This window comes from Myotis daubentonii, chromosome 6 (genome assembly GCF_963259705.1).
Source record: "Myotis daubentonii chromosome 6, mMyoDau2.1, whole genome shotgun sequence".
Lineage (NCBI taxonomy): Eukaryota > Metazoa > Chordata > Mammalia > Chiroptera > Vespertilionidae > Myotis > Myotis daubentonii.
This window is the reverse complement of record NC_081845.1, coordinates 19,824,177-19,852,085: the sequence shown is the minus strand read 5'-3', so window position 1 is coordinate 19,852,085 and position 27,909 is coordinate 19,824,177. Positions and strand designations below refer to the sequence as shown.

At 40.1% G+C, this 27,909-nt stretch overlaps 1 protein-coding gene across 2 annotated transcripts in view; it reads right to left on the bottom strand.

Moving 5' to 3' along the window:
• Nucleotides 1-27,909, bottom strand: part of LAMA2 (laminin subunit alpha 2) — a 484,581-nt gene that overhangs the window by 17,018 nt on the left and 439,654 nt on the right. The window contains exons 52-57 of one of the 2 annotated variants that reach the window (XM_059700292.1): nucleotides 22,558-22,696; nucleotides 17,850-17,970; nucleotides 15,628-15,795; nucleotides 11,161-11,309; nucleotides 5,403-5,579; nucleotides 4,937-5,105 (exon numbers count right to left, since the gene is read on the bottom strand). In XM_059700292.1, the coding sequence (XP_059556275.1) occupies nucleotides 4,937-5,105; nucleotides 5,403-5,579; nucleotides 11,161-11,309; nucleotides 15,628-15,795; nucleotides 17,850-17,970; nucleotides 22,558-22,696 (923 nt within the window). Of the gene's footprint in view, nucleotides 1-4,936; nucleotides 5,106-5,402; nucleotides 5,580-11,160; nucleotides 11,310-15,627; nucleotides 15,796-17,849; nucleotides 17,971-22,557; nucleotides 22,697-27,909 lie in introns of those variants that run through there. The other variant, XM_059700294.1, reaches the window with a different exon arrangement.

Below are 27,909 nucleotides of genomic sequence, written 5' to 3'. Positions count from 1 at the left end.
TGGAGAAATAGCTTTCTTTGCTCTATTCTTTCCATCTCTGCTCACTTATTTCCTCCAACTCTCAAGAGCCCTCAAGAGCACAGGGACTCTTGATGGCTACTTAACATGGCTCTATTAGTGCTCATGTTCTAAACTAAGTTCAATTTTCTAATAAAAACCAAGTGAAAAAATGCAGTCAGCTTATTGTATACCAAGCCATGCAGGCCATGCAGGCATATACTTGCAGAGAGTTTGTCACATTTCAACAAAAATCAGTCATACTACATGTCCAGTCTCTTATTTACCACCACCCTTTGCCATCCTCCATGAGAAAAATTCACAGAAACAACATGTAAAAATGTTTCCTTCAGCACTAAGTGGGCTAAAGAATAAGAGAGTATAAAGAGAAGATGCCACCACACTATCAAATGAGATGATACGTGTAAAATGCTCTCTCATCTATGGTATTCTGACATCTACACTAATAAAAGAGAAACATGGTAATTGGCGTACGACCGCTACCCTTTTCATTGGCTAATTAGCGAGATATGCAAATTAACTGTCAGCCAAGATGGCGGCCGGCAGCCAGGCAGCTTGAAACTAACATGAGGCTTGCTTGCTTCAGTGACGGAGGAAACCAACGTTCCCCGCCTGCGGCTGCAGGCCTCTGAGCCTGCAGTTTCAAACATTGTAACAAATACCGCAGGACTTCAGCCAGCAGATTCGCAACATTGTATGCAAAGGCCAGAAACCTACTTTCAGGAGCGGAGGCCTAAGAGCTGGAGCCAAGCCTCAAGCTAAAGCTGGCCCAGAATAAAAAAAAAAAAAAAAAGGAAAAAAGGAGCGTTTGGGAGTTCAGTCACCCCCAGCCTGAAAACAGCCCTCAGCCCCTCACCCAGACTGGCCAGGCACCCCAGTGGGGACCCTCACCCTGATCCAGGACACCCTTCAGGGCAAACGAGCTGGCACCCACCCATGCACCAGGCCTCTATTCTATATAGTAAAAGGGTAATATGCCTCCCAGCACTGGGATCAGCAGAGCTGAGAGGCCTCCTGGCACCGGGATCAGCATGACAGGGGGCAGCGCCCAAACACCCTGATCCGCCCTGCTGTGTGTGTGACAGGGGACGGTGCCCCAACTCCCCTATCGGACCTACTCTTTGAGTGACAGGGGGGAGCTCCTCAACCCCCTGATGGGCCCTGCTCTGTGCATGACAGGAGGGAGCTCCCCAACCACCTGATGGGCCCTGCTCTGTGCATGACAGGGTACGGAGCCCCAACCTCCCTGATGGGCCCTGCTCTGTGCATGACAGGGTATGGAGCCCCAACCCCCCTGATGGGCCCTGCTCTGTGTGTGACAGGGGGCAGTGCCCCAACCCCCGGATTGGCCCTGCTCTGTGCGTGACAGGGGGTCGCACCGCAATCTCCCCATCGACCCTGCCTTGAGTGTGACAGGGGGTGGTGCCCCAACCCCCCAATCGGCCCTGCTCTGAGCCCGACCAGGGGCTGCACCTAGGGATTGGGCCTGCCCTCTGCCACCCGGGAGCAGGCCTAAGCCAGCAGGTCGTTATCTCCCGAGGGGTCCCAGACTGCTAGAGGGCACAGGCCGGGCTGAGGGACCCCGCCTTCCTCCCGAGTGCACAAATTTTTGTGCACCAGGCCTCTAGTGTGTTTATAATAGGATTGACATAATCTGTTTCACAATGCAGGGATTTCTTAAGATATTCTTAAATTTCCCTGTAGTATAGGAACTGCCCTCATGCTATAAGTTGCTGGTGGGAGGTGTGTGATGGTAAAAAGAAGAAAATGGCCCGACCAGCATGGCTCAGTGGTTAAGCATCAACCTTTGAACCTGGAGGTCATGGTTCAATTCCTGGTCAGGGCACATGCCCAGGTTGTAGGCTCAGCTGTTAGTAGGGGCATGCAGGAGGCAGCTGATCAATGATCCTCTCTCATCATTGATGTCTCTATCTCTATCTCCCTCTCCCCCCATCTCTGAAATCAATAAAAATATATATTTAAAAAAGAAGAAGAAAATGAAGGAACTGAGACTAGGAGATGGTTCCTACCTACGGTGCTAAAACAGACAGGAGACTCATACACAGGCAGTTCCCACTTCAGGAATGAAGTCGTAAGACTTAATTCTTAAATAAATTCTTAAATATAAACTCTGACTGAAAAATGTTTTCCTCTCTTACATAATGTCATAAGTATGTCATCATAATTTTATATTGTTTCAATTACAAGATTTTAAATATAAGAGTGTGGTGACATATTTAAATTTGCATTTGATGGGCCTGTTTCACACTTGCAAGTACCACTAGCCATTTTGTTTGGGTGGAGTTTAATGGTGTCTCCTGGCATGCTTCCAGAGTTCAATCTTGAAAGCCAGTGGGCTCTGTTTGCAGCTCACACTCAGCACAGATCTGGACTGACCTCCACACATATTTGCTTACTGTGTGATTTATGTTACTATCTCTTTCTCCAGTCTCTGGCTCTTAGCTTTTCCCTCTCTGTCTTTTCCCCTCTCTCAGGGTAGCAATGATGAGATCTCATTCACCTTTGCATAAATATTTGTTATAAAATAAACTGTCAAACCTTTAACTTATTTTATTTTTCAACTAGAGGCCCAGTGCACAAAATTCATGCATGGGTAGGGTCTATAGACCTGGCCAGTGATCAGGCCGATCGGGGCCTTCTGGCTGCTGGCCAGGGCCTTCCTTCATTCTACGCCGCCCCCTGGTGGTCAACGCATGTCATAGTGAGCGATCGAACTCCCAGTCTCCTGGTCGAACTCCCGAGGGGACAGTTTGCATATTAGCCTTATATATATATATATATATATATATATAGATAGATTACAGTTTACATTCAATATTATTTTGTATTAGTTTCAGGTGTTTAGCACAGCGATTAGATAACCAGATACTTTACAAAGTGTTCTTCTGATATTTCTAGTCCCCACCTGGCACCATATCTAGTTATTACAATATTAAAGACGATATTCTCTATGCTGTACTTAACATCCCTGTGACTATTTTGTAACAAATTGTACTTCTTACTCCCTTCACAGCTTTCACCCAGTCTTCCAACACCCCTCCCCTCTGGCACACATCTGTTTCTATGAGTCTGTTTCAATTTTGTTTGTTTATATTCAAAGGACTTCCAAATATATTATCTCGTTTGATTCTTATGGTAACCCCTTGTGGAAGGCAAGGTAGGTGTACTATCTACATTTTACAGAGGATAAATGATACTTGGAGTATATGACTGGTTTTCCTGAAAGATCATCATTTGGCTTCTCATTTAATCAGTGTTTCTAGAGACAAAGAGCACACTTCTTTACGGACCTACCTATGCCCTCATGGAAACTAAGGAAGATAATAAAACATTCAGGAGTTTTCAAAATCTGCACTCCAGCTAAAGCTCAACCCATCCATTGGGAAGCACTGCAGATACGATGCATGTGTTGTCAGAGTGTAGTGAGATCCGTGCTCTCTGACACAGTAATGGAGAGAATGTAAGCTGCTATAACCTTTAGAAAAAGCAGTTCAGGTGTATGTGTTGAGAGCCTTAGGCATATTCATTTGGCCTCATAATTCACTGCCTAAGATTCTATTTTAAAAAAATAATCAGAAACAGTGAGAGAGAGTTTATTGTACAGTGTTCAATGAAATAGGGTTTCTAATAGTGAAAAACTGGAAATACTGTAAGTGGCCTACAGTGGGGAAGTAGCAAAACCAATGGTAAAGATAGAGTGTTGCAGTGATAAGGAGCCAGACTCTAGAGCAGTGGTTCTCAACCTTCTGGCCCTTTAAATACAGTTCCTCATGTTGTGACCCAACCATAAAATTATTTTCGTTGCTACTTCATAACTGTAATGCTGCTACTATTATGAATCATAATGTAAATATCTGATATGCAGGATGGTCTTAGGTAACCCCTGTGAAAGGGTCGTTCGACCACCAAAGGGGTCGCGACCTACAGGTTGAGAACTGCTGCTCTAGAGTCAGACCCACTGGAGCAAATTCTTATCCTTCTATTTATTGGCTATGTCAGTGAGTGGGTGAGTTACTTAGGCTAACTAGTTCTTATCAACACAACTGAAAATGTGAATATATATATATATATATATATATATATATATATATATATATATATATAAGCTCTGTTATGAAAATTACATATACTATTGAGTGAAATTGTTTAGGTAGTTGCTGGCACATGGTAAGCACTTGAAGGTAGCCATAATAATCATTGCTATATAGTAACTGTGTCATTTATGAAGTGCTTAGTATATGCTAGGCATTTAACAAACATTATCTTTTTAAACCTGCATAACAGCTCCTTGATGTATGTGTTGATAATATCCTCACTATACAGATGAGAAAACAGAGGAAGAGACTGGCTAAGTAGATTTCCCAAATTCACACAGATGGTAGGTAGAGTGCTGGGATTTGAACTCAGGCCTTCAGACTCTGGAGCCCATGCTCTAACCAAGGATCTTCCACCTCCCATACGCTGAAATACTTTGTGTGTCTCTGTATGTGTGTGTGCATGTGCATGGACACACACACATATACACGCTTATATAGACAGTTTTGATTCTGCATTGCCAATTTTTAAAAACATAGTCCCAAATTGATATCTACTATATAAAATGTAAATAGGTTTGCCTCTGTATGGTGGTATTATAAGTGGAGTTTATACTTGATCCTAAGACATTTCTATGCGTTCTCACTTTTCATCTGAAAACATGTGCCATTTTATAAACAGGGAAATGAAAGGAGGACAGATGTTGAAATAAAAGTAATCCAAGGAATATATAAGGAAAATAGGTTTTCATGGGCAGGTTACCCATCCTCTAATTCTGGCAATAAAGAATAGTAAGTATTCTGAATAACCTTCCTGCTTAAAATGACTAAGAATTAGGAATCAGTGGGCTGTAAACGCTTACATGTGCCACAGCGGGGGTGCGTGTGGCGAAGGCCGGGGTGGGGACTGGCTCCGGCTGGACGACTGTTTCAGCGGGAACCCCTCCATCTTCCTCCTCTCGGGGTTTCTGATGGGCACAACGGCCAATGTCTGCATTTTTGAAGGATACAGGCTGTGCAAAGTCCATGGGGCTAATGGAACAGGATTAAAATGAAATATTTTCTTATTTTACATGGTCTTGTTTCCTTATAATCTAATCAAGTCCTCCCTCCCCCCTTTTATTGGCCATCAGTGCAATTTTTAAAATCTAACCTGAAACCCTTCACTATTTCCTTCACCCCATGTTTTTGGACAATGTGGATGCAACTGTGATTCATTCCCCCCCCCCTCTCTCTCTCTCTCTCTCTCTCACACACACACACACACACACACACACACACACACACACACACACACACACACAAATAGTAGCAAGGAGATTCACTTACACAGAGTTAATAACAAGGTTCCACACACAGCCTTCAAAAGGAGGGATATTTCTGAGTGGAGAAGGTTGAAATTCAGGTGGAGCACCACCAACGAAAAGCTTTTTAACTTCAATAGCCTGGTCTGCTGTCAGGTTCTGCATATGCCTTCTGTCTTCATCAACTTGAACAGTAAAGATGCTGGTAAAACATTTAAAATAAACAAGTATAAAACACAGAACGTCCAATACAATTGAATACCAAACTCTTTCACTCCACCCTCATCCCTCCCTCCTGTAGCTTTTAAGTGAGCGCAGATTTGATGATTAGGTATTCTACATTGAAAAAATGATACCGCTTCTCAGGCTTGTATCCATCTGCCTCCCTCGTTAACTCTCCCTGAGCGTTTACTTAAAGGAGGCAATGGTGTAGCTACCACATTAGCCTCTGGTGGCATTGACAACAGTGGTCTACAGCCCAACACATGAGCTTCTGTACTGTGTGGCAATGTCTAATCTGATAAGGCTCGGTGGGTTCAGCACAGCACGGGGTCACTTTTCATTTGGCTATTTCTTGGTTTGTGCTAGCTGTTATCTTCTTGCTAGGGGACAAACTGTACTCCTGAGAGCTTAGATTGCAGGAATCAACAGCAGACACTTACAGGACATTTTAGAAAGAATGTTGCTGCTGGCTTTTGAATAGAAGAGGCAGGCAAGAACACCAAGCTAATTGTTCCTTGTAATGATTTCCCCCCCGAGTGGCTGTTTCATTAATTTCCCTAATTTGCTTACGAGAGATAACTCACACACTACTAATTGAGAACGTCATGCTACTTATTCACCATCCTAGAATCCTGGGGCAAAGAATCGGAAGGAGACAGAGTTCTGATCATGAAAATGACGAAAGACATTTTCTCTTTTGTTCTATTTTTTTTTCTTAAGAGAGAGAGGAAGGGAGAAGGAGAGAGAGAGAAATATTGATTAATCAGCTGCCTCCTGGGGATCAAGCCTGCAACCTGGGCATGTGCCCACAAACTGGGGACCTTTTGGTACATGGGATGATGCTCAACAAACAGAGCCACAATGGCCAGGGCTTTTCTTTTGTTCTGGAAGCAGGTTTTAAACTTCAGTCCCAGTCAGCATGAGGTATTAGTCATCAGTGTGGGCCACTAGCCCGAGAATCATACACAGATTGCTGAAAACGTACTTCATATCTGCGGAGCAAACCAAAGTACCTAGGTAGAAAACCCAGTTCTAAAATGCCATCGCACTTGGTTTTATCAGGAGGAAAAACCACATACAGAATTAGAAACAATAAGCCAGGGCAAAGATGCTCTGAAATGGCATTACGAAATCGGTCCTTGTTGGGACAGTTCAAACGTAAGAGACTGGAAAGAAAATGGGTTATGTTGTAGCTCAATATGTCATTGTTTGCCGGGGGGGGGGGGGGGGTATAGAGGAGGCAAGTTGAATTTAGCTTCAAAGGAAAAATAAGGGGAAATGACATAGTTTTGTATTTTTTGTTTTTAAACAAAACTCTGGAAGAGCGTGTTGGCAAAGTTCAGGAGGTTCAACCTCATTGCTAAGAATGCTGATGGTTTTATGAGACTTAAAAAACCACTCACTGAGTAGTCCTCCCCTCTCCTTTCTGAAATACCTTCTGTTCTTTTGCTAAAAGCATCCTCTTACTAATAGGATACAGCATTGTTCCTATGAGTTTTCATGAGGCATTTAAGCACTATTAAAGATTGTCCTGGGAAAGCAAATCGCTGCTATTGATTAGAATTTTCAAAGAGCCAGTGGCTCTTCTCTTTCTGTTGTAGACTCTCTAGTCTGGTTCTGCCCCAAGGACCATAATAACAGTCCCTTCTTACTAGATCACAGGGTGGAGATGTAGAATGGCATGAGCTTTCAGAAGGAACAGAATAGAATTAAGTATTAGTGTGTGAACTTGGGCCAGGTATTTAATCTTGCTCAGTCTCATTTCATTCATTTATAAAATGAAGATACCAATATGCAGTTCAAGCTGTGGAAAACATAAATTAAGGGATTGCACTGAGGTGGTATTAGTTAATAAGGGCATTGCTAGAAGACTGTATAGCTAAATCCTGCTTAGAATTTACACTAGGAGCATCAAATCTAGATCAAAGAAGGACTTAATCAACATATCCATTATGATTCTGACATGTTTCTTGTTTTTCAAGTACTATTCCACAACTCTTTCCTGAAGACCTACTATGTGCAAAAAACTCCCAATATAATAAAAAATTACCTTACAAAGTGTGTTATGATAGGTCAGCTGTATTTTCTTACAATTTCAATGGTTGATACCTGGAGTTTTTATTTCTTGTTTGTTTGGATATTGGTCTAAGATTTTTTTTCAAACCACCACCAATTGGATTGCATATGTAGAAGAAGATATTAAGAGACATGCCCTAATATTTGTAATTTACATGAAAAATAAAATTTGAAGCTTTTTTCATTTGGATGGTAAGATAAAAATATCTGGGTTGCCATGTCCAAATCATGATCCTATTCTGGAAAACCCAACATAGTCCTGAAATATCTGATTCGGTGGTCGTTAGCCTAATTCTATACCTGTCCAAAGAATGCACTCACAGAAGAGAAATACTTGCCTAAGCATCTATTTCAGGCTCTAAGGGTTTAACTTTTTTTCCAGTTAGAATCACTGGCCATTTCAGTGGACTCCAGGAGAAGGATCAGGGGGCAAAGCAGCAGTAGAAGCAGAGGTCACTGGAGTACCATGGAACTGGGTACCAAATTGACTGAAATGAGATTCTTGGAGATGAAGGGACAGAAAAGAAAAGAGAATAAGGGAGGAGGGGTAAAGTCAGGCAGGGAGGGAGAGAAAAGGCCAAGTGCAATCTTGAAACGTTTACCTCTTACTATGGTGAAAGTCCAATAATTTTGTGAGACAATATTAAAATTACCATCTGATCTGGGGTTTTAGGAAAAGAACTGGTAATTGACATTGATGGTCTGAGAAGTGTTGGGAGAAAGCAAATATTTCCAAAATAATAAGAGTATCATAATCAACATGAAGTTGAACAAATCTCTGAGGTCACAAAAAGGGGTAAGAATAAATAGTTGGTGAGCACAGATGGAGGTATTAAAGTCATATATATATATATATATATATATATATATATATATATATATATATATCCTAGCTAGCTCTGTTATTTACTAGTTATGTGATTTGGGGAAAGTTAATATTTCCTCATCCATGATGAAAGGATATTAATACAGATCTCACATACATTTAGAACAATTAAAGGCCATAGTCTTTGTCTAGTATTTGACCCAGAACATGCCGCAGCATAGGTATGAAGCATTAAAAATGTTTTTAGGTGAAGGTCTTAGGATCATTAGGGATCTTTGGTTAATCAGTTAATTGTAGCACTTGCTTACTGGATAGGTGATGATTGTTTTTGACCTTAGAGTGCCGAATGACATGTTAGGATAGCAAATATGTTCTTGTTATGCCAATGAGTTCAGTGACTGCACTAATATGTCCAATACAATATCCTTTAATTAACAGAAAATGGCAAAACTGTTTGTTTATATGGCCAATTAACTGAATGATCTGCTTTCAGTGATGTACTATACACTCAGCTTAATCAAATAAAGGTTGGATTGATGGCCAACAGCTGTGAGGTTGGCATAATAAAATGCCCGTCTTGAAGAAACACCTGTTAAAAGGACACCTTAGTGCAGTGGTTCTCAACCTTCCTAATGCCGCGACCCTTTAATACAGTTCCTCATGTTGTAGTGATCCCCAACCATGAAATTATTTTCGTTGCTACTTCATAACTGTAATTTTGCTACTGTTATGAATCATAATGTAAATATCTGATATGCAGAATGTATTTTCATTGTTACAAATTGAACATAATTAAAGCATAGTGATTAATCACAAAAACAATATGTAATTATATATGTGTTTTCCGATGGTCTTAGGCGACCCCTGTGAAAGGGTCGTTCGACCCCCAAAGGGGTCGCGACCCACAGGTTGAGAACCGCTGCCTTAGTGCAACATCATGATGCACTTGGGGATGTCAGAATCCTTTCTCTACAAAATAAGATATTTTGAATGATTTGGGGTCAACTATATTCCTGAAATCTGCGTTTGCTTATTAGAATTATTTAAAGTTAAAGCCTTTAAAAAGCCCTTCTGACAATGAGAAGGATTACAATTTGGCAAAGAACCTGAAACCTGCTGTGGAAACATGGAAACTCAGTACTTTAGAGCATTCCCAAATGAGGAAATTCAGTCTGCATTTCTTCTCAGAGACCATGACTGCAATATCTGGCTATTACATTAGTAAAAGTTCTTACTCTGTCCAAATATTGATCCCTCATTTGTCTTAATCATGGTTTCTAAACATCTCAGTCAGTAGACACTCTGCAAGAATGCTTAGCATCAATTCAGCTCACGACCTAAGGCTCTATATAATAACAAAAATGTGAGCCAAGGAAAGCTGAATCATTTACTTTTAGAAGAAAAGAAATTCTTTAAAAAATGTTTTTATTGATTTCAGAGAAAGGAAGGGAGAGGGGGAGAGAGATAGAAATGTCAATGATGGGAATCATTGATCGGCTGCCTCCCGCATACCCCCTACTGGGGATTGAGCCCGCAACCCAGGCATGTGCCCTGATCAGGAATCTAACCATGACCTCATGGTTCATGGGTTGATGCTCAACCACTGAGCCACAGAAGTTGGGCAAAGATAACAAATTGTTAATACTTATCCAAACTGTTATCCACACAAGAGGATAATTGGAACATGTAGGTCTTTATAGCATAGCCTCTTATTTTAACTACTGCTGCAGATTCATACTTTTGTCGCATTTAACAGTATTTTCTGTGTATTCGGGTTTCAGATTTGATTTCTGCTTCTTTCCATGTCTTCAATCTAATACACGGATCGCTGGTTTGGAGGTCTGACGTCTCCCGGCTTCTGTTTTCTTTGTCTCTAACTGTCCTCCTAAAGAAATTACCACTCTGGGTTGTCATATAACAATTGTGTGGAAAACACGGTTGACTTTCCCAATAAAGAAAGTATGAAGAAATTCCAAAGCAATGAGAGCTCAGCTTACAGCATTATTATGTGTATCCAGTTCCCTGACTCAGGGTGGGAAGCAAAGGCTCGTGGGGATCCACAGAGGCAGCCAGCCTCCACACAATGATGGCAGGACAGCCACCTTTCCCTTCTCTCCCTCCACGCTGCTCCCTCAGGAAGCCACTCTGCAGGGACCCCGCACACCCGGGATGGGGACAGGGGTGAGGAACGCACATAGCAGTGCTCAGTAGGCCCTGCAGCCCCTGCACGTTCCGGATCGGTGACAGGTTTCTAAGCAGCTGCCATCACTGCTTTGGAACCTGAATGAAACAGCAGCTGCCGGAGGCTGCGGGCTCGGGCGAGCTGCTCTGCGCGGTTGGCTGTGTGCATACCTTATTCGAAAAGGGAATAGCTGAGAGGTGCAGAGGGAGGGAGAGCTTGTCTCATCTACAGCTTCAGAAGATACATTTGCTTTTTCCCAAGGTGGAGAGGGGAATGGCGCAGAATAAAAATGTGAAGAGTAGAACTCCTAAGGGCCAAGGTAAATGAGGTTTCTGAGCAGGAAAGGTAAAGAAGAAATGAAGCTACTGGAGAGTTTGGGGCAATGCATCGCATGCCCGTGCACACAGGGGCCCAGCCGGGCCAGGCTGCAGAGGGGTGCGTGTTAGTACGGCAGGGGGTTCTCAGGGCGGCTGTTACCCTCTGGCTCTCTCCACGTGAACGGAGTGCTCCCTCCCGTCGTGAAACAGGCTCGGCTCCGGTTTGACAACAATTTTCCTCATGATTCGCGCGCCCGTGGAGAGATGCACTTCCAGGCGGCCCTTGTTCAGGAAGATCGCATAGTAGGCCTGCAATGCAAGCGGTCGCCAAGGTTACAGAGGAAGCCCACTCTTGACTTAGCGTTAGAGGTTCCCTGACAGGATGGCAGATTCATCTGCTCCGAGATCTTATCCGAGAAGTGAAGACTCTATGTTTTCTTAAGCAACAGTATTGAAAGCAGCTGGAAATAGCTTTTTAATCATTTACCATTTCTGCCTGCGAGGTGATGTGCAAAGGGGGTGTAGTACTACCGAACTCTCTGCAAAGCAGATTTGCGATGCAGACCCTGTCAGGTCTGCAGGCGGTGGGTCTCTAACTCACAGAACCCACGCGGAAACACAGGGTGCCAACAAAAACCCCATCTCCCTTCTATTCACAGTGGACAGCAGCTCCTGGAAATCTGGTCTGACTCCCAACCTCCTGGCATTTTGAGTGTTTAGACTTCAATTTGTTCCCTGAGCTGGTGGAATAGATTGCTATCACCAATATGTAACTTGTCTCCCTCATTTAGGAAGAAGGAAGACAATTTTTCATCCACAAACATGCCTGCTTTCTTCTTGCTGCCGTTACTATAGCAACCAGGATGGCTTAGAGATCAGATTAGGAACCCCAGAGAGCTGGAACGCATCCCCCGACCCCAAAGCTGAGGCCACGCGTGCTCCCTTTCTTGTGGAGCGCGGGCATTTGCTGCACACTGGTCACTTGGTCCTCCGCGAGTCACCTGCGGCCAAGGAGACGGTGCAATCTCACATCGTGTCTCCGCGGAGGGACCAAATCGTCTATATGGCTGTGTGTCCAACACAAAAACGCCAGCGGGTTGGATCAGTGCTCACCATCCATCAAAGGGCCATTGCAAACGACTCACTCAATTAGTCTCAAACTCCTTCAGCAGAACATAATCGCAAACAGCTCTATGGGTATCAAGACCGTTAACTTGGAAAACAAACTATGTCAGTGTAACCAGCATTGCTTCTACAACAGACAGGAATATTTAACCTTGTTTCCTCTTTCAGATAGCATTTGCTGTGAGCTTTTCACAGCTAAATATTCATTATCACTAAAATGTTGAAACATTAACATGTGGCTTCTAATCTACTGTGTACTATAGTCATTAATACTGTCTCATTTAAATTGTTTTAATAGCATCCTGTTGTGTTTTAAGAACTGTCCTGAAAGCTGGTGATTCAAGTCCATTTATTTAGTCCTTGTTGAGGAGAAATGTGGAGCCAAGAGTTGGTGCTTAAATATTTGACAAATGTCCCTCCGTGGAAGTCTATTTCAGAATGTTTTATCTGGTCCTCTTATTACAACTAGCTTATGATTTGGAGTAGTGAGAAAAGAATTTTGCTTTTCAGGATTAAAAGATGAAGAATTTAGGAGTGCACTTATATTTTTATGTATTTAGTGCTTATGTGCAGCTAGGAATGAGATAAAATAACACTTTTTTTCTCTCCCTCTACTCTTCAAAAACTATTTTTATTATGACTATTTGATACATTTCTCAGAGTGCAAGGAACACACATCACAACTTAGAATTCAATGAATACCTGAACAGCTACCACTTAGGTTGAAAAGCAACACTTTTGTATCTCTTCTGAGATTCTTTCCAATCCCATTTCCCAGCTTCCCCGACGTAGAGGTAACCCCTAACATGAATTTTATTCCCTTGTTTCTTAAAGACCGTTATTTTTATTGTTTGGCTTAAACAATAGAAATGTATTTCCTCAAGGTTCTAGAGGCTGTAGTTTGAGGTCAGGGCACCACATGGCCATGTTGTGGTGAGAACCCAACTCCTGGTTCACCAGCAGCCACCTGTCACTGTGTTCTCACAGGCCTTTCCTCAGGGCCTGTGCTTAGCAGAGGTTCTCAACCCGTGGGTCGTGACCCCTGAAAATACATCCTGCATATCAGATATTTACATTGTGATTCATAACAGTAGCAACATTACAGTTATGAAGTAGCAACGAAAATAATTTTATGGTTGGGGGTCACCACAACATGAGGAACTGTATTGAAGGGTCACGGCATTAGGAAGGTTGAGAACCACTGGCTTAGAGACAGCTCTCTCTTCCTCTTCTTTGTCTTTAATTGAGGAGTAACTGACCTACAACATTATACTAGTTTCAGGTATCCAACGTAATGACGATATTTGCATATACTGTACTTGAAATGATCATCACAATAGGTATAGTTAACATCCATCACCGTAGGTATAGAATTTTTGTGTGTGATGAGAATTATTTTTTAAAATATATATTTTTTTGATTTGAGAAAGGAAGGGAGAGGGAGAGAGAGATAAAAACATCAATGATGAGAGAAAATCATTAATCGGCTGCTTCCTGCACACCCCTCCTGGGGGGCGAGACTGAAACTTGGGCATGTGCCCTTGACCGGAATCAAACCCTTTAGTCCACAGGCTGATGCTCTATCCACTGAACCAAACCAGCTAGGGCTGATGAGAACTTTTATGATCCACGTTCTTAGCAATTTTCAAATATGTGATACAGTATTACTAACTATAGTCACCACGCTGTATATTACATCCACATGGTTTGTTTTATAACTGGAATTATGTGCCCTTGGACCCCCTTCACTTATTTCGCCTACTCTGCACACTGCCTCTGGCAACCACCAATCTGTTCTTTGTATCTATGAGCTCGTTGTTTTGTTTTGTTTAGATTCAGCATATGTGTGAGATCATATAGTATTTGTCTTTCTGTATGACTTATTTCACTTAGCATAATGCCCTCAAGGTCCATCCATGGTGTTGGAAATGACAAAATTTCATATGTATATATATATACATATACATATACATATACACATACATATACATATGATAAAATATATATGGGAAATATATATATATTATAGGAATATATATAATAGGAATATATATAATAAGAATATCTACATATATAAAGTAGAAATAGCTTATATACAGGAGTATCTATTTATAGGAATATCTATATCTATCTAACTATATATATGCCACAACTTGTTTATCTATTCATCTATGGATGAATACTTAGCTTGCTTTTATATCTTGGCTATTGTAAATAATGCTGCAATGAACATGGGGGTGTATATATTTTTAGATTTGGTGTTTTTCTTTCCTTTGTTTAAATACCCATAAGTGGATCGCTGGATCATATGGTAGTTCTATTTTTCATTTTTTAGGAGTCTCCATACAGTTTTCTGTAGTGGCTGCACCAATTTACATTCTCACCAACAGTACATAGAAGTTCCCTTTTCTCTACATCCTAGCCAACACTTGTTACCATGGATTTTATTCCCTTGATTTTTAAAAATTATTTTTGAAAATTCACATGTACATCTGTAAACAATATGTTGGTTAGTATTACCAACATATTAGAAATCTATAAAAATGATGTTATACAGTATATAGTGCATTTAAAAAATTCTACTTAGTTTTTAAGATTTGTTATGTTAGTTATAATTTATTCATTTTTTCTACTGATTACTATCCCATTATACAAAAGTGCCAGAGTTGATCTGTTCTCCAGCTGGGTTGTTTCTAGTTTTTGTGCTATTATAAAAAAATGCTCTATGAACATTCTTGTTCATGTCTCACTGTGCAAATGTGCAAGAATGTGGGGCTAGACCTAGGAGTGAAATTGCTGGCTTGTAGAGAGCGCACATGTTCAGCTTTCTAAGGTTGTGCCACACGGTTTTCCAAAGTGGCTGTAACAATCTACTCTTTCCACCAGTAGTGACTGAGGATTCCCTTTGATCCATATCTAGCTAATAGTTGGTATTATCATATTTCTGAGTGTTTTACCAATCTAGTGGGTAGAAAGTCCCGTGTGGTCTGAAATTTGCCCCATTACAACGGAGGTTGAACTTTTAAAAAATATCTTTTTGGGTCATTCACATTTCCTCTTCTGTGAAATGGCTGTTCAAAGCAGGTTAGGCTCCAGTGGACTGCATCGTGTTGGCTAATGAAACTGGGAAACTAATCCTAGAAGAAACTTAAATTTAAGGGACCCTAGATGGGTAGCTACAGATGTGATAAGGACCTGGACTTAGAGACAAGAGAAGATTATTATCATTTGAATATATTTTAAGCTTTCTCTCTTTATATATGCATATGATAAACACGAATGAAACACAAGGTACAGGTATGACTACATATAAGTATAACTACACCTGGAATTGACCAATAGGAAAATACTGTCCTAAGAAGATGATAGTGGAAATAAGTAATGCAAATCTAAAAACATAAGTGCAATTTATAAACCCCAAACACCTCACTAATCTCTTTATAAAACAATTGTTTTATAGCAGCATTAGGGAAAACGCATTATTAACGAGGTGTGAGGATACCTGTCCAGTCTGCCTTCGTTTTCTCCGAAGTGCCCCTCCACTTCCCAGGAGAATGATCCCAGACTCGTTCTTAGTGCTGAAGGACAGGTTGATTTCAGTTCCCACACCGATGGGCACAGGGGCCAGCTCCACAAAGCCAGGCTTGGGGAAGCTAACCGTGTGAACATTCTGGGGGTGAAAGGAAAGAAAATTTACATTAATTTATGTTTCGCGCACTCTCCTCAGTATATACAATGTTATGAAATACATGGTCGTTTTAGAAAGCACAAAGATTCATAGTCACATAGAGAGCTTACGAGCAACTGAAGAAATCCCGTATCTCACTCTAACTTAAAATTTCTGAGCAGTTTGGGGTAAAATAAGAATTCTGGCCTGTTTTCATTCTAAAAATTTTGATATAAAATATAAAAGATTATTATTATTATTAAGTATACTTTTATTGATTTCAGAGAGGAAGGGAGAGGGAGAGAGAGATAGAAACATCATTGATGAGAGACAATCATTGATCAGCTGCCTCTGGCACGCCCCCCAAAAGGGATCGAGCCTGCAACCCAGGCATGTGCCCTGACCGCGAGTCAAGCCAGCAACCTCCCGATGCATGGGACAACACCCAACCAATGGAGCCACACTGGCCAGGGCTAATCATCATTTTTAATGGCAGGAGGAATTCCCTTTATGAATATGTTAGGACTTACTTAAGCAAGCCCAGGCATTTGGGCACTTACAGTGCTTAAATGCTCATTTCAAAAGTCCTGTATTTTGCTGGAGTAAAAGTAAGGAATCCTTTAAGGCAGAGTATCCCCACAGCGTTTCAGTTTCAGTTAAGTGACACAGGTATTGTAAAATATATAATCGATTTTCTATTCCAATTTCCAAAACATAGAGTTTTGGATAGTTCAGCTAAAACTACTGTGCAGACTTTTCAATATTTATCCACATCCAATTTCTACCTCATATTTTAGTTGCAAAATAATTCCTGGTTACTGAAAAGTGCCTTTACAGAATCATCATTTCCACACATATAAGCCATTCATTTTCTTGACAGTTTTCCATCCTCATGTATATATCTTCTGCATGTGAATGAGACTTAGGCTTTGGAAGATTAAAATTCTCAGAAAAACTTTAAGAGGCCAGAATGAATTCTTAGAAATCCAATCCTGTATGCATCTTCTTTTTCCTTATTCCCAAGCTTCCCAGGATGGATGTCTACGGCTAATTGCAAATTGGAGCCTATCACTATGCACAACGAAGACCCTGAACATTCTGTTCCAGTCTTTAAACCTTATGGCTCTGGGATGCATTCATTTTTCTTTTCTTTTTCCCTGTTCTCTCTTCATTTCCCATCGTAATGCTTTAAAATAACTTTAATTGGAGGAAGCAGCTTGAATGAATAATGTGTCATATCAGGGTAATTAAAATTTGATAAGAATGATATATTTAACTGTTTTGGTAAACAAGCTCATCACTTTTAGAATTCCCATAAAATTCTTATTAATATTTGCTAATGACTATTGGCCTCTTGCTTGTAGATATTTTAAAGAGCTGAGCTGGGACCTGTGTTTCTCTCTCTGATGGGTTAGCACCTGTTGAAAGTCAGGGCAGAATGGTCAAGTGGAATCAAGGGGCTGCTGGGCTGCTTTGGCAACAAAGAAAAGACACTGAAGGTGGCTGATAACAAAGGACTTTGCAGTCGTGTCCAAGATAAGACTTTACAGGTGCTTCCCAGTTTGTGCCATTTTCAAAGAAAAGGAGGTATGACTTCCAAGCTGCAGACAAGATGCTATGCATCAATGATGATGGCATAAATGATTACCAGCTTTTCGTGTGAACTCCTAACACACTCCAGACAAGCTGCATTCAACACATAAAGATAAAATAAATCTAAAATAGATGACAAAAATGAGGAAAAGGGGAAAGCAGTGAAGAAATGAAGAAAGAACCAGAAAAGAGATTAACGCTAAAAGTACATTATCTGAAGTATAGACATGTGGGAAATTGGCTCACAATTTAGGGTCTGCATAATACCATCTCCTAAATTCAGTTGACTACAGTAATTTATAGAAGTGGTTCAATCTTGCTTTATAATCTACACATAGACAAGACTAGGGTCAGTAGGCATTTAAAACATATTAACAAGGGATTGGTCCCTATAAAGAGCACCCACACTCAGTAAGTGAAATCTGATAGGAATGTACTTGAGAAGCCAATAAAAACAAACCCACCTCCAGCAAACATCCTTTGGTAACGCCAACATAATCAGGGCTACTGAGGATATTATATGGAGTTCTTGAAATCTCAATATCTTTGAGGCAGCCAGAGTATTTCTTCAAATTTACTTCTGGCCTGTTGAAAAGTTACATGGAAAACAAAGGCAGCATTCTTAGGGCGAGGGCAGTGTAGTGTCTGTGACTACAGGACACAAGCCAGTAGAGCAAACTGATGCACAGGCAGGCACTTGTCTGTCAAACGGTGCACACACGCACACGTGTGCCCAGCAATCTATGCTTCCACCTTCTACTGGTTGGAGTAAGTGGATGTTAATGCCATCCTGAGAAGCAATCTTTATGTAATCAGTCTTCCTCTCCTTTTGAAAAATAATCTTACCCACGGCATTTAAGCAGCACAAGGTACAGGAATGAGCTGACTTCTTATGTTCTTCTTACCCATCATGAACTGTATTTCTTTTTTCACCAAAGAGCAGACATTAGTGTAGGCGGCATAATCAAACCACATAACCAAAAAAGCTAAATAAAATATTGCTCAAAATTTAGGAAGAAAAATCTAGAAACATTTATTTCAAAAATAAAACATTTCTCTCATTGATACATTTTTTTGGTGGTGGGGGTGTACCTAAAGAATAAGATAATATTATATTTGTCTTGAACACTTTTTAGCTAAAGCTTAAGAAACATTCTTTATATCACAGCCTTTAAAAAAGATACTTAAAAGTTGGATTTGCAGACTGACCCCAAAGTTCTAGTCCATATTGAAGCAATAACAAAATATAGCAACCAAAGGCACAAAGCCTTCTTTAATGTTTTCCCGATGAATTTGAAAATGGATTCTATACCCAGATGACACCTGGATGTTTATCTTTAGCTTACTACTTTTTTAAAAAAGGGATAAACATGCTAGCGCACAGTAAGTGCTCAATACAATTAGTATTATGTCAAAAACAATGAAACTTCTTGATTTAGCCTATAGCAGTGCTCACCAGTAGGCCTTCCTGTGATGATGGAAGCACTCTGTTCTGCATTGGTCAGTCAGTTACTAGCCACCTGTCGCTATCAGCACTTGAAATGGAGCTTATGTGAATGAGACACTGAATATCATTATTTTATTCTATTTAATTTAAAGTTCAATAGCCACTGTGGTTAGTGGCCACCATATTGCATAGTGCAGGTCTATAGTAATAGAAAAAAAAGAATACATTTTTGTACCTGTAAAAGCATCCAATCAACACTAAAATATTATAGTGATTAGGATAACAATGAATTCTCCACACATGGTCCTATGATTCCCCTTTTTTGTCTTTATTAAAAAAAAAAAAAAAGGGCATGAGGAAAAGCAGGTGGAGAAGCAAATCAGACCCTGCCAGTGTAGATCAGGTGATTTATGTAATGGTTTCTGGTTTTCTCTTCTCTCTGGAACTGCTTTATTTCTTTTGGTCATTTCCCTTTGTTCCTAAGGTTTTCTCCTCTGTTCAGTTGGTTATTATGTGGAACATGCCCAACCGGAGGGTGAGGACCTTGCTGTATAAAGGGAGGAGATGGGTGAATTTCACTTGCAATGTTCGTTTGTTTCCTTGTTTCCCCTTTAGAGGGAGACTGGTTTATCACCGGTTTTCAGCGGTCTTATCAATAAAGAAAATCACTCCTACAAGGTATGTATGTAGTTCATTGTTTCATGGAAATGCAAAGAACCATTTCAAAATACAATGATTTAGGAAGCTCAATATGATGCAAATCACAGGGGATAAACAATCACATATGTTTGATCAGACTTCTAATGGTAACCACAGGCCTGTTTCGTCTGTTTGCCTCAAAGGCAAAATTACAAAGCCATATAATGTCATTCCAGGGTTTTATTAGCGTGCATTTCCATTGAACACCAGCCTTTGCGTTTTAGCCATCAGCTCCACTGGTCTCATTCCTGTATCTTTATAAAACAACTTGGGTTGTTTATTTTTACACTTTCATTTCTACATGTTCTAGTTTTGGAATTAAAAGTCTAGTTTTTGCCTTAAGTATTTCTTGGGTCAGTTCGGCTTCATTATCTTCTTTTCGGAAAAACGGCACAGTTCGGCTCTGAAATGCCAAATTTTGTGTTCTAGCCAGCATGAGCCAGCCTTCGTATCTCTGGGGGTTGACTGGCCACTGACAGGGGCCTGCTGCTAACAGCTTTCATGCCACCGCCTCTCTGCAAACAGGAATTACAATGCTCCTGAGAAGCTAAGGGACTGTTCACAAACTTCCTCACCATTAATGCAAACACTTATAGTAAACACTATTTCCAGAGATTCCTTTTATCTGGCTCCAGAGCTAATTCTAAGTAAACATGGCAATAAGTAAGCAGCTTTGCCAAAAGGTGCAAGGGCCATGTAAACGTTTGCATATTTGCAGGCTTGCAAAAAGCAACAAGGCAGTGCTAAGCATGTGGGAGCACGGGCTGACTGTTCAGCGGACAGCGTGGTACTGGAGAGAGCAGAGTCCGGGGTCAACCCAAGAGACTGTTTGATCTCTTCCAATGAACTAGATGTACCCATAAACCTGACCAGCTAGCTGCCCTTTGCGCGTGTGCTGCTGACTGTGGGCACCAGGGGGCGCTGTGCGCCGGCGGTTGAACAAATAAGCAGAGCAAATCCCATCATCTTGGGTGGTGAAACAAGTCCAGTTGTAGCTCAATTGATGGTGGGTAAGCAGCAGCGTCTTTGTGAGCAAAGAGCAGCATGAGAACTATCTCAGAAGGCATTACTTGCTCATGAAATATACTATGAATAAAGCTGCAAGGCTGTCGCTCTGCTTCTGCACTGCTGCTTTATCTACGAAGCCACATTTACCCAACCCATGCACTTGAAGAAGTCATGCATAAATGTAAAGTTTACCTTGCTTTCATACTAGGTCAAAGGAAAGAGAAAAAAAGAACACAATTTACTTATAATTGCATTTTCATTTAGTAAAATAAACTTTAATCATAAATCTTTCTTAAAAGCATCTCACAGGGATCTTCAAAGGAAAGGAATTTAAAAACTATCAGAACAGGAAACAGACTTCTGCCCTTGACCACAGTGTAATTAGAATCCAAAGATGGCCATTTCCCATACTATTCTCTTAGAAAATTTATATTTTGAAATATGAATTTTTAAAGTACTCAATTTTATGAGTAGAAAAATGCACAAATGTTCCTATGCTATAGGGCAGTGGTCGGCAAACTCATTAGTCAACAGAGCCAAATATCAACAGTACAACGATTGAAATTTCTTTTGAGAGCCAAATTTTTTAAACTTAAACTATATAGGTAGGTACATTGTTATTAACTTAATTAAGATACTCCTAAGGCTTAGGAAGAGCCACATTCAAGGGGCCAAAGAGCCGCATGTGGCTCGTGAGCAGCAGTTTGTCGACCACGGCTATAGGGGGTGCTCAACAAACATGTGTTGAATAACTAATAACTATGACACCATTCAAATACATTTGCTCAGCAAGGATTTTTCTGACCAGACACAAAAACCTCATAATGTAGATGTCTGAGGAACCAGTTTATTTGCACCACAAAGCTTGCATAACCCTTGTCTGCATGCTAGCTATCATAAAATGAGACTGAAGTTCCATTGCCCATTTGTACAATATGTAAATAATTGACCACCATACATTTCAGTTATTCTCAGATCTTTCCAACTGTAACATGTCTTTGTAGAATAGTAAAGTCTAAACAGGACTGTTTAACCTTTAAAAACGAACTAAACAAAGCAATACAAAAATTAGAAACATGCTAGTCTGTATTGGTAGTGAACTCTTATGGTTTAACCACACCAATTCATCCCATTTTCTTTCTTTTTTTCTTTTTAAAAAATAAATATTTCTTTATTGTTGAAAGTATTACATATGTTCCTTTTTCCCCCCCATTGAACCCCTCCAGCCCGTCACCCGCCCACTGCCTCAGGCCTTCAGCATCCTATTGTCTGTGTCCATGGGTTATGCATATATGCATCCAAGGTCTTTTGTTGATTAATTCATCCCATTTTAATTAAATTCATTTAACATTTATTAAGCACCAATTACTCCATAATGTTTATTTCTTATAAGATGTTTTTATAACAAGAAGTAAATTAATTAATACCACATGAAATATTTTCTAACTTTTTTAGTTACTTGTATTTATTTTTTGAATTAACTAAATTATGAGATCATTCTACCTTCCCATCCTGCAATCTAAAAATCATGTGAAATTTTTAAAAAAGTTGGCATGGGCATGAGAATCACTAATATGGCTTTAGCATTAGGCACATGGGAAAGCTCCCATACCCATTATCATGCTACTGCTTAGCAATAAGATAGGTGACACTCCCAGCATCCTGGAACAGAGTAGTTTCCAGAACACTAAGCAATGCCAGTGTGCCATTATCTCCAGGGCATGTGCAAGGAGAACAGCAATCACGAGATCTACATTCAACTGTAATTTCCACCTTTAATTCCTTCTATAATTCTTTTCATAGGGAAACAGTGATTCCCATCCATCTCTTCAACTAATATATCAAAATAATCCTTTGGTTTCTAAAACCTGGTGTTGTTCTAACATGCAATATGGTTAGTCCTTTCTGCAGCTAAGGTTCTATGACATTCCTGTTGTAATTAAACTTCAGATCTTGGGTGAGCATGGTGGCTACTTAATTAAAACATAATCCTTAGCTCTGAAGATACACTAAATTACCTCAAGTTTCTCAGTGTTGGCAGACCACCAAAATAGATTTTGTCATCTGCTTTCAAGTCAAGACCAAAGTTGTTTCCAGAAGATGAAGTTGCTATGTTCTCCTCCTGGTTAGTATCTATATCTATAATTGATATGTTGGCTGTAAAAGAGAGAAAAGTTTAACATCTTAGTTGAGCCTTACCAACCGTATCTTTATATATCATCACTGTTACTTCAAGATAAATTTACTTTCATTCTCAAATTAACATTGACTTTCTCAAGCACTTGTACTCTATACAACTATTGAATAATTTCAGAAACAAAAACATCAATAAAATACATTATTAAGCTATTCACAGTGTGAAAATGATATCCTGAACACAAATGAAGGCAAGCCAATCAATATAAAAGACAGAAGTTTAGATAAACGATCATCAAATAAACATTTGATATAGTTTTCTGTAATATAGATAAGTAGTTAGAAAATAAACTAAGATAATTAATAATAGGTAGACATCTAATTAGGAGTTAGATAATTAATACGCGGAATCTGTGGCTCCTTCTGTACATTTCAGTATCCACACAAGCCCTGGGGCTTCGGCTCACCCACAAAGTCATGTGGATGGGATGGTTGTGTACGAAAGTAGAGAGATGGCAACGTTTGCTTTTGCAAGATGATGGGGCCCACATCCATTGTAAATTACATTTTCGATGAAGGATGCTGAGTGTTGTGAGAGGGGTACGGTCTTCGGGCCTTATTGCTTCTCTCTCAGGCCTTAAAAGTATTTCGAATATGATGAGCATAAGAATTCAGAAAGGAAAAAAGAGAGGTCCTTCTCTGTCTAAATTGCTTTGTTCAGCAAGTGGATGGGAACCTCTTCTCTCATTGATTTTCTCCCTTCAGTCTGAAGAGTCAGGCACGGCTCTTTCTGAATGACGTGGTTTCTCACTATAAGAGTTGCTCAGTCCCAGACTTTGCTTCGCGTACTGTATTTTGGCTCCTGGATGCATACTGAGAAACTAGTTCACTAACATGACAGGTTTGGCCGCCAACTTTTTTCTGGATATACGATCTGAATTAGCAAAGGTCTGAAAATGGCTGTTTGAACAAAATGGATTACAATAGCATTTCTAAACATTCATTCTTTGGAAAACTAGTTTCTTGAATGTTCCTGGTTCAAATGAATATGACAAACACTGGATTAGAAAAAATTAAATATATATCTTGGCTTTATGTCTGCCCAGTTCTTTTAACATGCTGATAAGCAATGTAATGCTCCAAAAGGGACACAGAGCCAGAAGTATTTTCTACATTTATTTGACCATGGAACATTATTATTTTCCCTCAACTCATATCCTTTAGAATAGTGTTCTTTGGAAAACCAAATATCAAACCTCCAAATTCCATTGTAATCTGTTGTTCTTCCATTCCAAACAGAAATATCTTCAATAAAACCAAACATAATTGCCTTTCAAAATGGCCAAAATAAAATACCCAAACCTAGTAAGAACTCAAATTCTCAAAGCAGAGTTTGTAAAAACATACAAACAACAACAACAACAACAAAAAACCCTAAAAAATAACTGTCTGGTTAAAAATATTTAGAAAATTAAGATTTTAAAAATGTAACTATTTTTATGCACATATTCATTCCATACACACATCTATTTTTGACCTGACTGGTGGCTAAAATAAAAATAAATAATGTTTTCAAGACTTTTCCATACATATTTCTTTTTATTCTGCTCTGCAAAGATGTTTTCCTATGAGGCTGTTGACTGGAACATAAAAATAGCCTCTTTCTACAGACCTGGCACATATTCTAATAGTGTCTGTGAAAATGAGATTCTGCCTCTATCTCAGGCCAGCCAGTGACTGGAGGTAGTTTTCCTCCTTATCCCTGAGTGAATATATACATTTTTAGAAGACATTCTAAGAAAAACTGATTAAAGAGCAGAAATACAATTGAATTGAAACCCACTGGCCCAAGCATTAACTCCGGCGGAAAGACATAGGCTGGCATATTTTTACTGATTTAAAGGCAGGGCGTTCCTCTATCCTCCAGGAATGAGAGCAGTGAAACGGTTACTGCACCGAAATGCTAACACTTGCTTTTATTTCTTGCCCTATTTCTTTCCCTTACAGGATAGCTATTAACATGTAATTTCAGTGTTGATGAGTTCAGACATCATTTATGGGTAAGCGGGGAAGTAAGGGTTTTATTAACTACTAGACACAGAGTAAAGGCTTAACCAGCATTTTACAGTCCATGCTGAGTTGTTATAAATGAGTTGCTTTTACTTCGGTCATTTTTTCCTCCTCTCTCTGAGTCCAGTGGAAATTTAAATGATCTTTCTCAACCTTGTATGCATCTCAATGCACTTGAGGGACCTGGCAAACTTCCATTGGTAGCAGACCATGGTTCTACTAACTGTCTCTCAGAGAAGGAGGGGAATGCCTACTGAAGGAAGCATTTGAATTTCAAGGAACAGGACTTTTACCAACTAGTTGAGAGTAATTCATGTAAAATAACTAATCTGGTTACTGAATTGGAGCAATGACCCACACATCTGGAATCTTATTTGAGTTCCTATCTCTACCCTATCCGTGGGATGTGATCTTGCCAAAATCCAAGTGACCTCCCTACATCCAAACCCAATGGGGTCCTTTTGTCCTTATCTTGGTCCACATCTACACAGTATTTGATATTGTTAACATCTCCTTCCTCCTGGGAAGTTCCCTCTTTTGGCTTCCACTATGCCAAACTCTCCTGCTTCTCTGCCCTTTCCAACTTCATTCTCAGTCTCCATGCCCGGACCTATTTCTTTGAACACTTCTGAAATGTTCATGTTTCCTAATGTGCCTTCATTTGGCCACTTCTTAGGTCAGAGATGGCGAACCTTTTGAGCTCGGCGTGTCAGCATTTTGAAAAACCCTAACTTAACTCTGGTGCCGTGTCACATATAGAAATTTTTTGATATTTACAACCATAGTAAAACAAAGACTTATATTTTTGATATTTATTTTATATATTTAAATGCCATTTAACAAAGAAAAATCAACGAAAAAAATGAGTTTGCGTGTCACCTCTGACAGGCGCGTCTTAGGTTCGCCATTACTGTCTTAGGTGTTATCATCAGGGTAACCTCAAATTTATATCTGCTTACTATATGATGAACACTCACATATATGCCTGAACTTTATTTTTGCCTAAAAATCCACATTCAACAGGCGAGGCACCATCATCTGTATACCTCCTCAGTACTTCAAACCAAACATATTTCAAATCAAAATGATCATCTTTTTACTCCCAAATCTGAATGATTTATTTTATTTGGTGACACTATAACCCCCACTCAGTCTTCTAAATTATACTCATCCTGACTTTCTCCTCATGAATCAAAAATAGTCCTACTAGTTTCAGCACTTAAATAACTCTAATATCTGTCCCTTTTTAAAAAGTTTTACCAAAGTAGAATTGACATAGTATAATTTGCCTATGTTTAAAGTGTATATATTAAAGTGTAAATTTTATATATATATATCTATCTCCATGAAACCATCACCACAATCAGGAGAATGAACATATCCATCGCCTCAAATGATTCTTTATGCCTCTTTGCCATCCTTCCTTCCTGTTCGTCTCTATTTAACCCCACCCACAAGTAGCCCCTATCTGCTTTCTGAAACTACAAGTTAGTTTGGCATTTTCTATATAATTTTACATGAATGTACTCTTCTTTGTTTGCTTTCTTTCAGCCAGATTATTTTGAAATTCATCTATGTCATGTGCATATTGAAGTTTCATTATTTTATTGCTAAATATTATTCTACTGTGTGGGCATGCAATGATTTGTATATCCATTCACCTGTTGATGGATGTTTGAGTTGTTTTCTGATTTTTTGAGCATCACAAATAAAAGTGCCATGAACATTCTGGTACAAGTCTTTATGTGACTATATGCTTTCATGTGTCTTGGGTAATATTTAGGAGTGGAATTCCCAGTTTATATGGTAGGTGTATATTTAGCCTTTTAAGAAATTGCCAACTTGCTTTCTAATGTGGCTGTGCCATTTTACATCCTCATCAGCAGTGTGTAAGAGTTCCAGCTGCTCCACATCCTTGCCAGCCCTGGGTATGTCAGTCTTTTTCATTTTAGGCATTTTAATAAGTGTACAGTGCTATCACATTGGGGATTTATTTTGCATTTCCCTAGTGTCATATCACACTGCAGCTCTTATTTGAAGCCATCATTCATCTCAGGCCTGGACTATTACTGGACCTAATTGGTCACTCTATCTCCAGTTTCATCTACTGAAAATTCCTTTTTTTCTCCTTTCTCTGTTTATTTCTTTCCAGCCCCTTTTGTGGGGTCTTCCATCACTGTAGCGCTTCAGTATTGCTGTTTGCTCCAGGGTTTTGGGTCATCTTATTCTAGATATGATTGTTGGGTTTCCCTTATTCAGCTACAACTATTTCAAACATGATGATGGTTCCTAGTGATTCATCTCTCTCCTAGAGCTCTGCTGATCCTCAGGTACACACAACCAATTGCCTGCCAATTGCACAGCTTCCCTACGATGCTTAAGACTGTAAGAGCACCCTTAACACAAAATGTCCAACAGAGAACTCAGCATCTCTTCTAGAAAACCTATTCTCTTTCTTGTAACCAACAGCTTGGTAAATGGTACAGACATATTCTTGCTATTTAAACAAAAACAAAACAAACAAAAATGGAATCATTCTTTGTGGGAAGAGCTAAGGAGATTTATCTCAGTGCAGTGGCAGATGCAATGCCGTGAGCGCACTCCGCCTATACAAGCTTCCTCAGCACACCGGGAAGTGGCAGCGCCCGCCTGAGTAAGCCCCTTAGAGCCCCTACATAGTACCTTATCTTTCCTACCATTGGTTGCCCTAAGGATGGTGTAAACTTCTGATTGGTCTGGAATGTTATATATGTTGCTGCACTTAAACAATAAACTCAGACCTGCGTCTTTGAACCTGGTCTCCAGAGTCAGGCATGCTTCGTTAGGACTCCGTCGGCCTCACCCCCGCTGGACCCCCTGCCTCATTCTGGCGCCCATCGGCCTCACCCCCGCGGGACCCCCTGCCTCATTCTGGCGCCCGAACAGGGACCCCGGCAAGAAAGCATTGCATTGAGTCGGGTGAGTGCCCCTCTGTAACAATGGGAAACCTTCCCCCCTCAGCCCGAGCCCCTCAGGCTCGGGTACTCAAAGCGCTGTTACAGAGCAGGCGAGTAGAGGTAACAGAAAGGGAGCTACAAAAGCTCTGGGCTATCCTAATAGCATTTAACCCCTGGCTCTCCGCCACCAGCAGTGCGGACGGGGGAACAGAAGACCCTTTCCCTCCC